Consider the following 14,524-nt stretch of genomic DNA (forward strand, 5'->3'; position numbering starts at 1 on the left):
TTAGTGTGAACGAAAAAATAAGAAACGCAGGTTCAAATCTCACCAGCGGCAATTTTTTTTTATCAAATATTTTTCTAAAAAATTATTTTTTTTATGTCATGCATCGTTTTTAATTTTTATATTCGGCATATATTTTCGTATAAATATATTTTTTCCATTAAAAAACAACAAAAAAATTAAAAATTCTCGTAATTTGCAAAACCTTCTCAAAAGAACTTCCATGAAAGCGAAAAAGTCAAACGGCACAGGTTCAAATCCCAGCGGGGATGAAATTTATTTTGTTTATTATTTTTTTTTATTCATTTCTATTTTTTTTTTAGTTTTTTATTAGTTTTCTATTTTTTTTTTTTTTGTAAAATTTAATTGTACAAAATTTGCGCTTAAAATAGCCTGATTGCTATTGGGGGACCCCAAGATGCGCTCTAGAAGAAATGTTTGTGCAGTTGTCCAAAAGGACTGCATCGGAAGTTCAAAAAACTCGATGGGGGATTCTGAGATGGGCTTTAAAAGAAATGTTTGTGGAGCAACTTCCAATTTTTTTTGCTGGGTTGTGATATGATCGTAATAAAAGAAATGTTTGTGGACTTGTCCAAAAGGACTGCATCGGAAGTGGAAAAAATCATTGGGGGATCCCACGATGTGCTTTTGAAGAAATGATTGTGGACTTGTCCAAAAGGACTGCATCGGAAGTTGATGGAGATTCTGGGATGGGTTTTAAAAGAAATGTTTGTTGAACAACTTCCAACATTTTTTTGCTGGGCATAGAATGGTGATGGGGTTACAGCAATGTTGTCATTCCGTTTGTAACACATTGAAATATCGATTTTCGACTATATAAAGTATATATTCTTGATCAGGGAGAAATTCTACGACGATATAGGTATGTTTTTTGGCTCCAATCAGGTCAAGTTCGAAGATGGGCTATATCGGCCCAGGTTTTGATATTGTCCCCATATAAACCGACCTCCCGATTTGGGGTCTTAGGCTTATAGAAACCGCAGACTTTCTCCAATTTGCCTGAAATTTAAAATGTAAAGGTATTTTAGGACCCTCTTTCTGGTCCTAAAATACTTGTACCTCTTTTTTAACATATTTGAAAGAAATTAATTTAAATTCCTGTGTAGATAAAATAAACAACATCTCTGGGAGGAAATTTTTGGGTGTACCAAATTGGTTTGCTGGGTAATAATGCACAATTTGAAGAATTTAAACAATAGTGCTGCTGGCACAAAAATCTTGTTGCTTACATTTAAAATTGTTCCTAATTGGCTTTACTTCCGAAATAACTTCCTTGTACAACATCGATTCTAATCCATGGACATGAATAATTAATAAATCTCCATTACTCATTGAAAAGTGTATAATTATGTTAATAGAATATTCACACTGCAACGTACTTACCTTCTTTAATTTGGGTTGCAATTCAAAATTTGCTTTGCCACCTTGTACTGTAATCAGGAGTTTTGGTAGTTCTAGATTCCATTCCTTTGTGAAGAGCTGAACCAACAATTCTGGACGGGTATCGAATGAGAGACGAACATACTGTGAAATTAAACAGACATTAGAGGAGAGAAGTTAAGTTATGGGATTAAATTTAAATTGGCCGTTGTGAGAGAAAATTGAATTTAAATGTGTAAATTCAAAAGTAAATGCCAAGAAGTTTTCCGGCAACTTGCAAAAGAAAACAACAGCCAGACAAAAAAGCCAAGGGAAAAGTTTTTTTCTTTTTGCAAATTTCTAGAAAATATTTAGCGCTAACGCTGCATATGGCATTGCTGGGGTTTTTATCTGGTTTGTGAGAACAATGACGATAAAGAGGGATGCACTGATGGTCTTCCTTTGGATTTGCTAAAAATAAACAAAAGCGAAGGGCAAGAGACGGACTAACCTGAGCTTTTGTTGGATGAGCACCGCCTTGGAATTCAATTGTGCCATAAGCATCGGTTGGCTGTGGCCTAGTGTGCTTATGGGGCATCCATAAGTCACCGGGTGATCCACTTTCGATGCCGGCAATAGTCTGATGTGTTTGACGGGCTTGGCCACAGCAACATCTGAAAATGGAAAGATAGCTTTTGTGAATAATCCTTAAAATTTATATATGTGGTAGAAACTGCATTTAAATTAGTAAAAATTACTAAAATGATTTCATGGATACACAACAAAACTGAATGATAGTCAATCTACATGGAATTTTTTTTTATTATTTTTATAATTTCAACCGTTAAAAACTCAGAAATAAAAAGAAACTCAATATTTAACCTTATTGATTGATTTTGGGATTTTATACGATTTTATTAGTCAACTTAAAATTATGTAGTTGAGTTTTTATACGCTGAACAACTCTGCGATGAAAAAACTATTGAGTGAGGCCACGAATTTCATGTTTTTAAAATACATTTAAAAAAATGTTTACGTAATATTAAAGATTACGCAGCCTCAATTTTAGGATGCGCAATTTACACACTATTAAGGACAATTTCTTTAAAACAAGTTTTTTCATTAAATTTAGGATACACATTTTGAAAATTTGCGTCCCTTCGTTAAAGTTTCATGTCTTTAAACTTAGGCAAATTTTCCTTAACCCTTATACTACGTTGGGTATTAGGTCGTATTTTTCATCACCGAATTTTTTACTGTTGGATTATAATTAAAAGTTCTTACTACTCAGCATGAATTCAGCATATGTCACCAATTCATGCACTGAGTGATAGACATTTTTAATTATATTTGAACAGTAAGAAATGCGGTGATGAAAAATACGACATGGGTCATCAAATGACCCCAACGTAGTATAAGGGTTAAAGTAAAGAAACACATTTGTCCTTAACCCTAGCTTTGGCACTATATACAAATGTAAATATTTAATTTTTGACACTCTTGCCATTGCAACAATATTTGTCCAATTTTTATGAAATTTGGATTCAGTGGCTAATTTTTCGTGCTCTTTCATAATATGTACAAATTTAACAATATTTTTTACAATATAGCAATTTTTCAATACATTTTTTATTTTTCTTCAAAATCTGCCACTATTTACATATGTAAATATTGTGATTTAACATTCTCTTAGTTGATTTGTTTTGAATTATTTCATATGAAAATAATACAAATAAAATAAGAAGAAATAAAAACTTAAAATGTATATATTTTGGGCAACTGTAGCATTTGGTTTGCACCCAGCTGCGCTCCACACAGACTGGTTTTTTATACTGCCCACATTTTTGCCTAGTAGGACGCTTCCTTTTTTCTCACCATGGTAGTACATATAGCAAGCGGTTTTTAATTTTCTTCATCAGGCATAAAATAAATAGCCAACGATTTATAGGTTCACCGATAATGTGTCTACAATGCTCAATTTGTTTTTTGTAAAACTAAATTTCACGAAAATCGGAGTAAAATTTAAGCTTCTGTGGCCATACCTGTATACACACAAAAAAATAAAATATGAATTTGTACATAAATTTGTACATTTTTATAAATTTATGGACTTTTCCATAAAAAATATGTACACTTACATAATATATTGTTTTCGTAAATACTTGTTGTGAAATTATGAATTTTTTAATAATATATATGGACGGTTTCATAAAATCAATGAAACTTTACTTAATATATCAAAAAATACTGGTTTTCCCTTAGCGTGAGAGAACCACAACATAGAGTTACTCTCATATGTAACAATACAAGCATATAATACGAGGCAAACAAAAAAACGAAACATTACGTTTTGAAGGCAACACGTGTGTTTGAGTTTTTCAGTACAGTTTGAGTCGCCGTTGCGATTCGAAGAATTTTTATTGCTGTAAAAAAATTGACAAAAAAAAACAACAATATTAAATGGAAGCGTTGGTGCTTATAAGTAATATAAAATATTATAACCTTATGTTCTTTACTGGTTGGACTATAATGCGGTTTTTAGTAAATGGGTTTATACATTTTGACCAATTATGCAGGCATTAAGAATCATGGGAAATCTAAAGGAAAAGTTACATGTATTGCATGACGCTTTTAATATATATTATGGAAAAGTACACATTTTTCAATGACGAAAAATATGTATACTTCATTTATAATATTAAAAACTCCATTCATATTATGTATACATTCGTAGCCAATGAAAACCTGTATTTTTTATTTTATGAATTTTTTTTCATATAATTTATGAATCCCGTGTTTGGAAAATTTTTGTGAACACTATTCATAAAATAAATGTATTATTTTTTTGTGTGCCTGAGACGCAACATGATTTTAGACCAATTGACTTGATATCTCACATAAAGAGTAGATTTAACATTGTCTTTATCTGTGCTGAATTTGATCCAAATTGGCTCAGATTTAGGTAAAGCCGTCATACACTGAAAAAAATATTAACGTGATATTAAAGATTACGCAACCTCAATTTTAGGAGGCGCAATTTACACACTACTCATATTAAGGACAAATTTCTTTAAAATAATGAAAATTTATAATCTTTGTTTCAAAACATTATTTTAATTAAATTTAGGACACACATTTTGAAAATTTGCGTCCCTTCGTTAGAGTCACATGTCTTTAAACTAAAGCAAATTTTCCTTAAAGTAAAGAAACAAATTTTTGATTTAAAAAACCCGTCCTTAATTTAGTGATAACCTACACATCGTAATTGCATACTTTCCTCGGAATCGGTTAAGATAATGTTAAGCCTCCGATTTCTATAGATATTGCCCGCTTTGTTCAAAACCTACAATTCACCACCTATCTTATCGAGGAAATGGATTAATTTTCTTGAACAAATGCCCCAAAATGTATCTATACCTTTTATTCATATGTATCTCCCGATAAATCATAAATGTGCTTTTGCAAAATTTCACAAAAATTGCTTTTGATTCAAATATCCAAGGCATTATCGGGTTTATATTTTAAGTCAAAATATTTTGTAGAAGTGTGAAAAATTTTCTCCATACCAGTTCTAATTTCAGGATTTGAGATGGCATTGCACTGAAAAAAATATTGTCGTGAGGTCAAAGATTTCATGTCTTTAAAATACGAATACAAATTTTGCTTAGCATAGAAGACGCATTTCTCTAAAATAAAGTTATTTTCCTTGTCCACAAGTCGATAAACTTTTCAATGAAGTCGTATTGTCCTTATAATTAAGTGATTTGACTTAAAAATGGGTATCTTAACATGAAAGAAAAAATTTATAGGCTAAGGTCAACTTGACTTTAATAATTCAGAAAAATTCTTTAAATTTAATGAAATTGTCTTTAAATTTGTTGTCTTTTTGCATCTTGACTACAAAGCAAAAAATTGTTCAAATATAGGACATGTTTTTCAAAACTTTATTTTAAAGAAGTTTTTTACTTCAAACATAGCATAATTTCTACTGGAAGTCGAGTCCTAATTTGGAAAATAAAGTTGCCGTTAACTCGTTTTTAAAGGACTTTGATAGCATATGAAGAAAAAAAGCTGAGAAAGCGAAAAATTAAAATTTGCTTCCTAGAAGCAAGTACATAAAACCTAAATTTAAAAGAGAATTGTGTCTTAAAAGTATCCTTACTTGTATTCTCCGCTTCTTTGGCTCGGAATCAATACCAAATTTTTTAAAGTAAAGACAAAATCTTTGGAACCGAGTATGCTTTTTTTTCAGTGTGAACATTTATTTTTAGTCATTAATCAAAAAAGTGAACCCATCAGAAGAGATAATGTAGGTTAATTTCAGAAATTTTTCACTTAAAAATTAAAAATTGTGTTTTTTTTCACTTATTACATTCACTTATTGTAGCTCCTTACAATGTTTATCATAGGCGCATTTCTGGTAAAATATACTATTGTAAGAAGTTCTGAACTATTTTGTGGGAAATAAATATCAGTGTTTTTTCTTCTATTTTTTAGTTCATTTAACTAACGTACTTAAAAAAATTAAGTGAGGGAAACTTTCTAATGTTGGGGAAATTTTAACTAAGACTGGCGCGCTGGAGATTTCCCTGCGTTTCAAGTGAATAGAAAACCTTAAAGATTAGTAAACATTCAAAAAGGAGTTATATGTTTGAGGTATTTAAAAGCTTTCATACATTTCACCTTATTCCCTTACTGATAAGCCAGCTATTGACAAGTATCCGCAGGCGAAATAATTGAATTTCATTATTCAGCCGGAAAACAACAGATGACAGCAGTAAAAGCCACCTTCACAATAAGAACAGAACGCACGCATCAACATCTCAGTTTTTTCAACCAGCGACAACATTGGCATCTTCCTGGACGACATGTGTGGTGATGGAGGTATATGAGCGTTAATATGAACTGGTGTCATATCCAGATGTTATGATATAAATCCATGGTGTCCTTATTATGGGTGTGGCTAGGAGTTCGTATCTACCTACTTTAAAATTCATATACATATTATATTTATGGTACACTTTCTTACAGGAACATTTTTGTCCGGAAAACGTCACATGTTGGCATTTTAATTTCTTGATCTTTTAGGTATACCAAGCTTCATGAAAATGTCAATATTGCTTCACATCATGTCATCAACATTTTTATTCATGATACTGAAGCTGCTTAAGTCACGTCTTGGTTATAAACTCCCATAAAGTGGCCTCTAAATGTTTATATCCTTGGTAAATTGATGGAATATATTAAAAAGAAAATAAGCCAATTCAATTAAAATTAAAAAATGCTTTAATATTTACCAAGTGAAATTACTTTTAACATTGTATATTGGTTGCTCTATGCTACGATACCATGGCGCCTTAAAACAGAACTATATTTATGAATTAGTGGTAGTTGATACGATATAGGAATCGTGGCAATCCGATGGTTTAGATTGTAAATTCCATTGCGATACCACACGTAGTGAACTTTTCTCTTTTCTATAAGTATTGCCCGATTGTACTAATAAGTACCAAGCACTGAATAAATTAAAAATATAAAATTATATTTTCATTGCAAATCTCAATTGATTTTGTAATCGATACACTTACATGCAATCGAAAAAGTTTACTTGGTTTAAAGATTTTGACCTTCCCTTAAAGATTTGTATTGATTCCGAGCTAAAGATGTGGCTTCTTTAAAATAGAGACATTTTTTAAATCTAGGATCAATAAAATTAAGATCTCATTTATCAAATTTTAATTCTCTTTTCGCGGTATATAAATGAAGGTATTCACGTACAAACAAATGCGAGTTTAAAAATCCAAATTTTAACGGATACTTCAAAGTAAAACATGTTTTCTTAGTTAAAACAAGTATAAAGGGTGATACGGTCAAAATTTGGTCAATATAAACTTGACGTATTTCTTTCAATTTTGCATTTAAAAAAAACCTGAACACCCCTCATTTTGAAGGTGTGTGTGTGTAGAATGTTGCTCCTATTTTGATTTTGGAATTCACTCTTCAGTTGTCAAAATGCCGTCCAAGCAAGAAGAGCAGCGTATCAAAATTTTGCTCGCGCATCGCGAAAATCCGAGCTACTCGCACGCAAAGCTGGCAAAATCGCTAAAAGTTGCCAAATCAACCGTTACAAATGTAATTAAAGTGTTTGGGGAACGTTTGTCGACAGCCAGGAAGTCTGGATCGGGGGGAAATCGAAAACCGGAAGCCGCTGAGACGACAAAGAGAGTTGCCGGTAGTTTCAAGCGAAACCCTAACCTCTCTCTCCGAGATGCCGCAAATAAGCTGGGTGTATCGTCTACAACCGTGCATCGAGCCAAAAAACGAGCCGGACTATCGACTTACAAGAAGGTAGTGGCTCCAAATCGCGATGATAAACAAAATACGACGGCCAAAGCGCGATCCCGGAGGCTGTACACGACGATGCTGACGAAGTTTGACTGCGTGGTAATGGACGACGAAACCTACGTCAAAGCCGACTACAAGCGGGACAGGAGCTTTATAGCAGATATTTTCAAGCACATAAACTGACAAAGTTCGCAAAGAAATATCTGGTTTGGCAAGCCATCTGTACCTGTGGCTTGAAAAGCAGCATTTTCATAGCTTCCGGGACTGTCAACCAAGAAATTTACGTGAAAGAGTGTTTGAATAAACGTCTGCTGCCTTTCCTGAAGAAACACGGTTGTTCCGTACTGTTTTGGCCGGATATGGCATCTTGCCATTACGGAAAAAGGCCATGGAGTGGTACGCCGCCAACAACGTGCAGGTGGTTCCCAAGGACAAGAACCCTCCCAACACGCCAGTTCAAGGCAAACTGGCTTTCTGCGGCGAAAAAGGTGGACAAGGTGACTGTACAAAATCTGATGGCAGGTGTCAAGCGTGAGGCCTGGCAATTCGGATTTGGAAATGCGAAAGCCTAACTGAATATTTTTCCTGAATTTTATACTAATTGAACTTGAAAAAGAAATTTAATTTGATTTTTTAAATAAACGATTTCACCGATTTACACGCGTTTTCCCTTGACCAAATTTTGACCGTATCACCCTTTATACGGCCGTAAGTTTGGCCAGGCCGAATCTTATGTACCCTCCACCAGGGCTGTGGAGTCGAGTCAATTTTGCCCGACTCCGGCTCCGACTCCAGCATTTCTTATTAGCCTCGACTCCGACTCCGGAGTCGACTCCAGGTGGTGTACCTAAATCTCATTTTAACAGTATTCCAATTATAATTTGAAGGTGTAGTGTTCCAAAAATAGACCGATATAAGTATTCTATTTTACCATATGTGTTTATAAGTCCTAAAGAACCCTAATTTTAAATTTTGATACGACTCGACGACAAATCTCAGCATTTTAGGGATGTAAAGAACTCCACATTTTAATGTCAGGTCAATAAATTAAAATACGACACAAGACTATATAGAGACCACATCAAAATATGTGTAGATAACAAGAATCTCCAGAATATGTATTTATAAAAACAAAAAATAATTAGTCTTCCAGATGTTTAAGAAGTAAAATCCTGGTATTAATCTATATAGGCATTTTATAAAAAATAAAAACAGATGACAGGAATAGCTGGACAGTTACGAATATTGTTTCTATAGAAATAAAATGGTGAAATACCGATTTATAAGTGGTATATCAGTTATGAACATTAGAGGTTATTAATTTAATGTAAAGAATTTCGAGTGGCTTTAATGAAGCAAACATTCTCCCAATAGACAGGCTCAGATGGCACGTTGGCAGAAGTTTAATTTAAAATTACAGCTTCTAAGGGCATATATAATGAAGCAATCGTGCTGAAAATTACAGCTTCTAAGGCCATATGGAGATTTCTCAAGAAATTATCTCCATATACAAAATGGGAAATTTCCGCATTTATTTATGGATCTCAAATAACTCTAAATTCAAAATTTCTTAGAAATATTAGACTGGGGAAAATTTCTTCAAACAAATCGGAAGATGGGTTTATATGTAGGTGCTATATCACAAAATTGCCTGCCAAAAAAATTTAGAACGTTAGGTTCTACTGCTATATTACCTTAAAATTGTACCTTTATCAAGAGTAGAGTCAAAAACCGATATTTTAATATGTTAAAAATGGACAATACAATTTATTAATTCATCCCATATTCTAGTAAAACCTACTTTTTATATCACCGTGAAATTTCACCATATAAATACACTTTGAATGGCCTGAAATCCGTTAATTCGTTTTTCGTTGTTCGATTAAAAACCCTAAGGGAATCTAATTTGTCGAAATATTTCTTTAGTTACAAAGATAGGAAGTGTTTTTCAATGTTTGTTTCGCCGGAGTCGGAGTCGATCAAAATTTCTACGACTTCGGCTCCGACTCCGACTTCAGCAAAATCTTCAGACTCCGACTCCAAGACTCCGACTCCAAGACTCCGACTCCAAGACTCCGACTCCACAGCCCTGCCCTCCACCTTGGATTGCGTAGAAACTTCTACGAAGGCTGTCATCCACAATCGAATTACTTGGGTTGTGGTATATTAAAACTTCTTAACATCGTTTTATAAATTGTGAGTTAGTCCATACGTGGTAGAGGGCCAGAATAGAAATATGGGGGTCGCTTATATGGGGGCTATATACAATTATGAACTTGATATGGATCAATTTTTGTGTGATTGGGGATCGATTTATCTGAGGGCTATATATAACTATAGACCGATATGGACCTAGTTAGGCATGGTTGTTATTGGGAGCCACCGTGGTGCAATGGTTAGCATGCCCGCCTTGCATACACAAGGTCGTGGGTTCGATTCCTGCTACGACCGAACACCAAAAAGTTTTTCATCTGTGGATTATCCCACCTCAGTAATACTGGTGACATTTCTGAGGGTTTCAAAGCTTCTCTAAGTGGTTTCACTGGAATGTGGAACGCCGTTCGGACTCGGCTATAAAAAGGAGGTCCCTTGTCATTGAGCTTAACATGGAATCGGGCAGCACTCAGTGATAAGAGAGAAGTTCACCACTGTGGTATCACAATGGACTGAATAGTCTAAGTGAGCCTGATACATCGGGCTGCCACATAACCTAACCTAACCTATGGTTGTTAACGGCCATATACTAGCACAATGTACCAAATTTCAACTGACTCGGATGAAATTTGCTCCTCCAAGAGGCTCCAAAACCACATCTCGGGATCGGTTTATATGGGGGCTATATATGATTATGGACTTATATGGACCACTTTTGGCATGGCTGTTAAATATCATATACTACCACCACGTACCAAATTTCAACCAGATCGGATGAATTTTGCTTCTCCAAAAGGCACCGAAAGTCAAATCTGGGGATCGGTTTATATGGGGGCTATATATAATTATGGACTGATATGAACCAATTCCTGCATGGTTGTTGGATAATGAATTTTGAATTTTGCTCTTCCAAGGGCTCCAGAGGTCAAATCTGGGGATCGGTTTATATGGGGGCTATATATAATTATTTCGACCAATTTTTGCATGGGTGTTAGAGGCCATATATTAACACCATGTACCAAATTTCGAGCGGATCGGATGAAATTTGCTTCTCTTAGAGGCTCCGCAAGCCAAATCGGGAGATCGGTTTATATGGGGGCTATATATAATTATGGACCGATGTCAACCAATTTTTGCACAGTTGTTAGAGACCATATACTTACACCATGTACCAAATTTCGAGCGGATCGGATGAAATTTGCTTCTCTTAGAGGCTCCGCAAGCCAATTCGGGGGATCGGTTTATATGGGTGCTATATAATTATGGACCGATGTGGACCAATTTTCGCATGGTTGTTAGAGATCATGTGCTGACACCATGTACCAAATTTCAGCTGGATCGGATGAAATTTGCTTCTCTTAGAGTCCCCGCAAGCCAAATTTGGGGTCCGTTTATATGGGGGCTATACGTAAAAGTGGACCGATATGGCCCATTTGCAAAACCATCCGACGTACATCAATAACAACTACTTGTGCCAAGTTTCAAGCCGATAGCTTGTTTCGTTCGGAAGTTAACGTGATTTCAACAGACTGACGGACATGCTCAGATCGACTCAGAATTTCACCACGACCCAAAATATATATACTTTATGGGGTCTTAGAGCAATATTTCGATGTGTTACAAACGGAATGACAAAGTTAATATACCCCCATCCTATGGTGGAGTGGAGGGTATAAAAACTTTAAACTAAAGATGGGAGATGCTCACAATAAGTCTTAGCCTACATTTGAAGCGTTTTTATCTTAAATTTAAAGATTCAATATTTCAGTTAATTTAAGGACGTATTCTTTAAATCAAAAATGTCTCTAACTATATTCAATTAATGCACACTGTAGGTTAGGTTAGGTGGCAGCCCGATATTTCAGGCTCACTTAGACTATTCAGTCCATTGTGATACCACATTGGTGAACTCACACTGTAAAAAAGATTTCATGTCCTTAAAGTACGAATGCATTTTTGCGTAGCAAGGAAGACGCATCTCTCTGATACAAAGAATTTTTAGTTGACCAAAAGTCGATAAGCTTTCCATCAAAGTCGTTTTGTCGTTAGAGTAAGGTGATTTATTTTACGTATCTTTACATTAAAGAAATCTTGGTTGAGTAGACGTCAACTTGGCTTTAATAATTCTGAAAAATCGTCAAAATTAATGAAATCGTCCTTAAATTCGTTGAATTTTTGTATTTTGACTACAAAGCTGAAAAGCTTCCAAAAAATAGGAGACTTTGTCAAAACATTATTTTAAACTCACATTGTATTTGAAACATGACATAGTTGAATGCGATATGACATTTTAACATGTTTATGAAGGACTTTATGACGAAAAACTAATAAATTAAGATTGTGTACTAGTATCAAGTACAGATTTTAAATTGAATTGCATATTAACATAAATGCGCCGTTAGTGTAATTCCTCGTTTTTTTGGATCGGAATCAATACAAAATAATTCAAGTAAAAACAAAATCTTTGGAATTGGGTAAGCAGGACATATTTATAAATAGTGTTGCAATCTCTCCACTTCATCAATTTTACTAATTTTGCATTTTCTAACGGACTCAGCCGAAACAAATTCAATTTACCCAAGCGAAATCATTCCATGCATACAATTTTCCCCAAAGATGATTTTTCATTCACATGAGCCCTGTTTGGATCTAGGTATTTACATAAGAGCATACTAATAACTTTTCTACTCTATTTTCCTTCATACATCCGCCGGTTTATGTTATTTAGTAGCTCTTTGGCAAACACATTGTAGCTAATTAGAGAGGATACTTGGCAATTGGAAATGTTTTCATCTCTTTTGTCCAGAAAAATATTTTGGTCGAATGCAATTCCAGCGAGCTGATGTGGGAGCCTGTATTGTGTATAATAAAATATAATATATCCCAAATATTTGAAATTTAACTCCTACATATTGTCTAAAAGTTTTAATTTTGTTTGAAAAAAGAATCAAACGCAAATTCTAAAAGAGATGAAAATGCAATGAATTTGGATTAAGCAAACCATATATTGACTTGGATATATCTCATAGCACCATTTCTGGAAGATGTAAGCGCCTGTTAAGATACTTAAAAGAATTGTTAATTCTCTGTTCATGCTCCTTTAATTGCAGTCGTTTGTTTGTTTTTGGGAAATCAAAGTGAATACGTACAGCTGTTGGTTTTCCAATAAATTGCCTACATCTATAAACATTCATGTGCTTCATAGAAGATTATATCAAAATATCTCACGAATCACAAATTATGGTTTCGTCCTTTAACTGAGGATACTGGTAATAAATATATTTTTTATTTTAGCAAAGATTTACTGCAACATTCTGCACCAATATGTATTTGTAAAGGGTGATTCTTTTGAGGTTAGGATTTTCATGCATTAGTATTTGACAGATCACGTGGGATTTCAGACATGGTGTCAAAGAGAAAGATGCTCAGTATGCTTTGACATTTCATCATGAATAGACTTACTAACGAGCCACAACGTCGAATTTTCAGTGAATGGGCCCTAGAAAAGTTGGCAGAAAATCCGCTTTTTTATCGACAAATTTTGTTCAGCGATGAGGCTCATTTCTGGTTGAATGGCTACGTAAATAAGCAAAATTGCCGCATTTGGAGTGAAGAGCAACCAGAAGCCGTTCAAGAACTGCCCATGCATCCCGAAAAATGCACTGTTTGGTGTGGTTTGTACGCTGGTGGAATCATTGGACCGTATTTTTTCAAAGATGCTGTTGGACGCAACGTTACGGTGAATGGCGATCGCTATCGTTCGATGCTAACAAACTTTTTGTTGCCAAAAATGGAAGAACTGAACTTGGTTGACATGTGGTTTCAACAAGATGGCGCTACATGCCACACAGCTCGCGATTCTATGGCCATTTTGAGGGAAAACTTCGGAGAACAATTTGACGCCTTTAGACTATTTTTTGTGGGGCTACGTCAAGTCTAAAGTCTACAGAAATAAGCCAGCAACTATTCCAGCTTTGGAAGACAACATTTCCGAAGAAATTCGGGCTATTCCGGCCGAAATGCTCGAAAAAGTTGCCCAAAATTGGACTTTCCGAATGGACCACCTAAGACGCAGCCGCGGTCAACATTTAAATGAAATTATCTTCAAAAAGTAAATGTCATGGACCAATCTAACGTTTCAAATAAAGAACCGATCAGATTTTGCAAATTTTATGCGTTTTTTTTTTTTAAAAATTATCAAGCTCTTAACAAATCACCCTTTATTTAAATTTAGTTACCATTGCAAGTAAAGCAGCACAGAATAAAATACCCAAATTATTGATGCAAATGTGATTTATTGCTTAAATGTTAGAAGTGTTTTTATGATATATTGCCATATTTTATTCCAATAGAAATTTCACCTTTTTCCCAAATAAATAAATTTTCTATTATCCATTAAATTATGGTAAATTCATTATTATAACAAAAGAAAATGCGCAATACTGTACACGCAAAAAAAATAAATATGTGCTCCCAAACGAAAATTTACATAAACAAACATCGTTTCCCATTTGCTTTTCACACTAAGCAAATTTGTTTGGAAGAAAATCATATACAGTCGAAGCTCGGTTTACGAACGATATATTGTCAGGCCCTTTCGTTATTTAGAAAAATTCGTTAAATCGAACGGAAATTTTTAAAGTTAAGT

At 34.3% G+C, this 14,524-nt stretch overlaps 1 protein-coding gene across 9 annotated transcripts in view; it reads right to left on the minus strand.

The window, feature by feature from the left end:
• Positions 1–14,524, minus strand: part of Trpm (transient receptor potential cation channel, subfamily M) — a 521,822-nt gene that overhangs the window by 120,997 nt on the left and 386,301 nt on the right. For all 9 annotated transcript variants that reach the window (XM_075313652.1, XM_075313649.1, XM_075313650.1 and 6 more), the window contains 2 exons: positions 1,889–2,051; positions 1,402–1,542 (listed from right to left, as the gene is read on the minus strand). In XM_075313652.1, the coding sequence (XP_075169767.1) occupies positions 1,402–1,542; positions 1,889–2,051 (304 nt within the window). The remainder of the gene's footprint in view (positions 1–1,401; positions 1,543–1,888; positions 2,052–14,524) is intronic.

The sequence above is a fragment of the Haematobia irritans genome, chromosome 5, assembly GCF_050003625.1.
Source record: "Haematobia irritans isolate KBUSLIRL chromosome 5, ASM5000362v1, whole genome shotgun sequence".
Lineage (NCBI taxonomy): Eukaryota > Metazoa > Arthropoda > Insecta > Diptera > Muscidae > Haematobia > Haematobia irritans.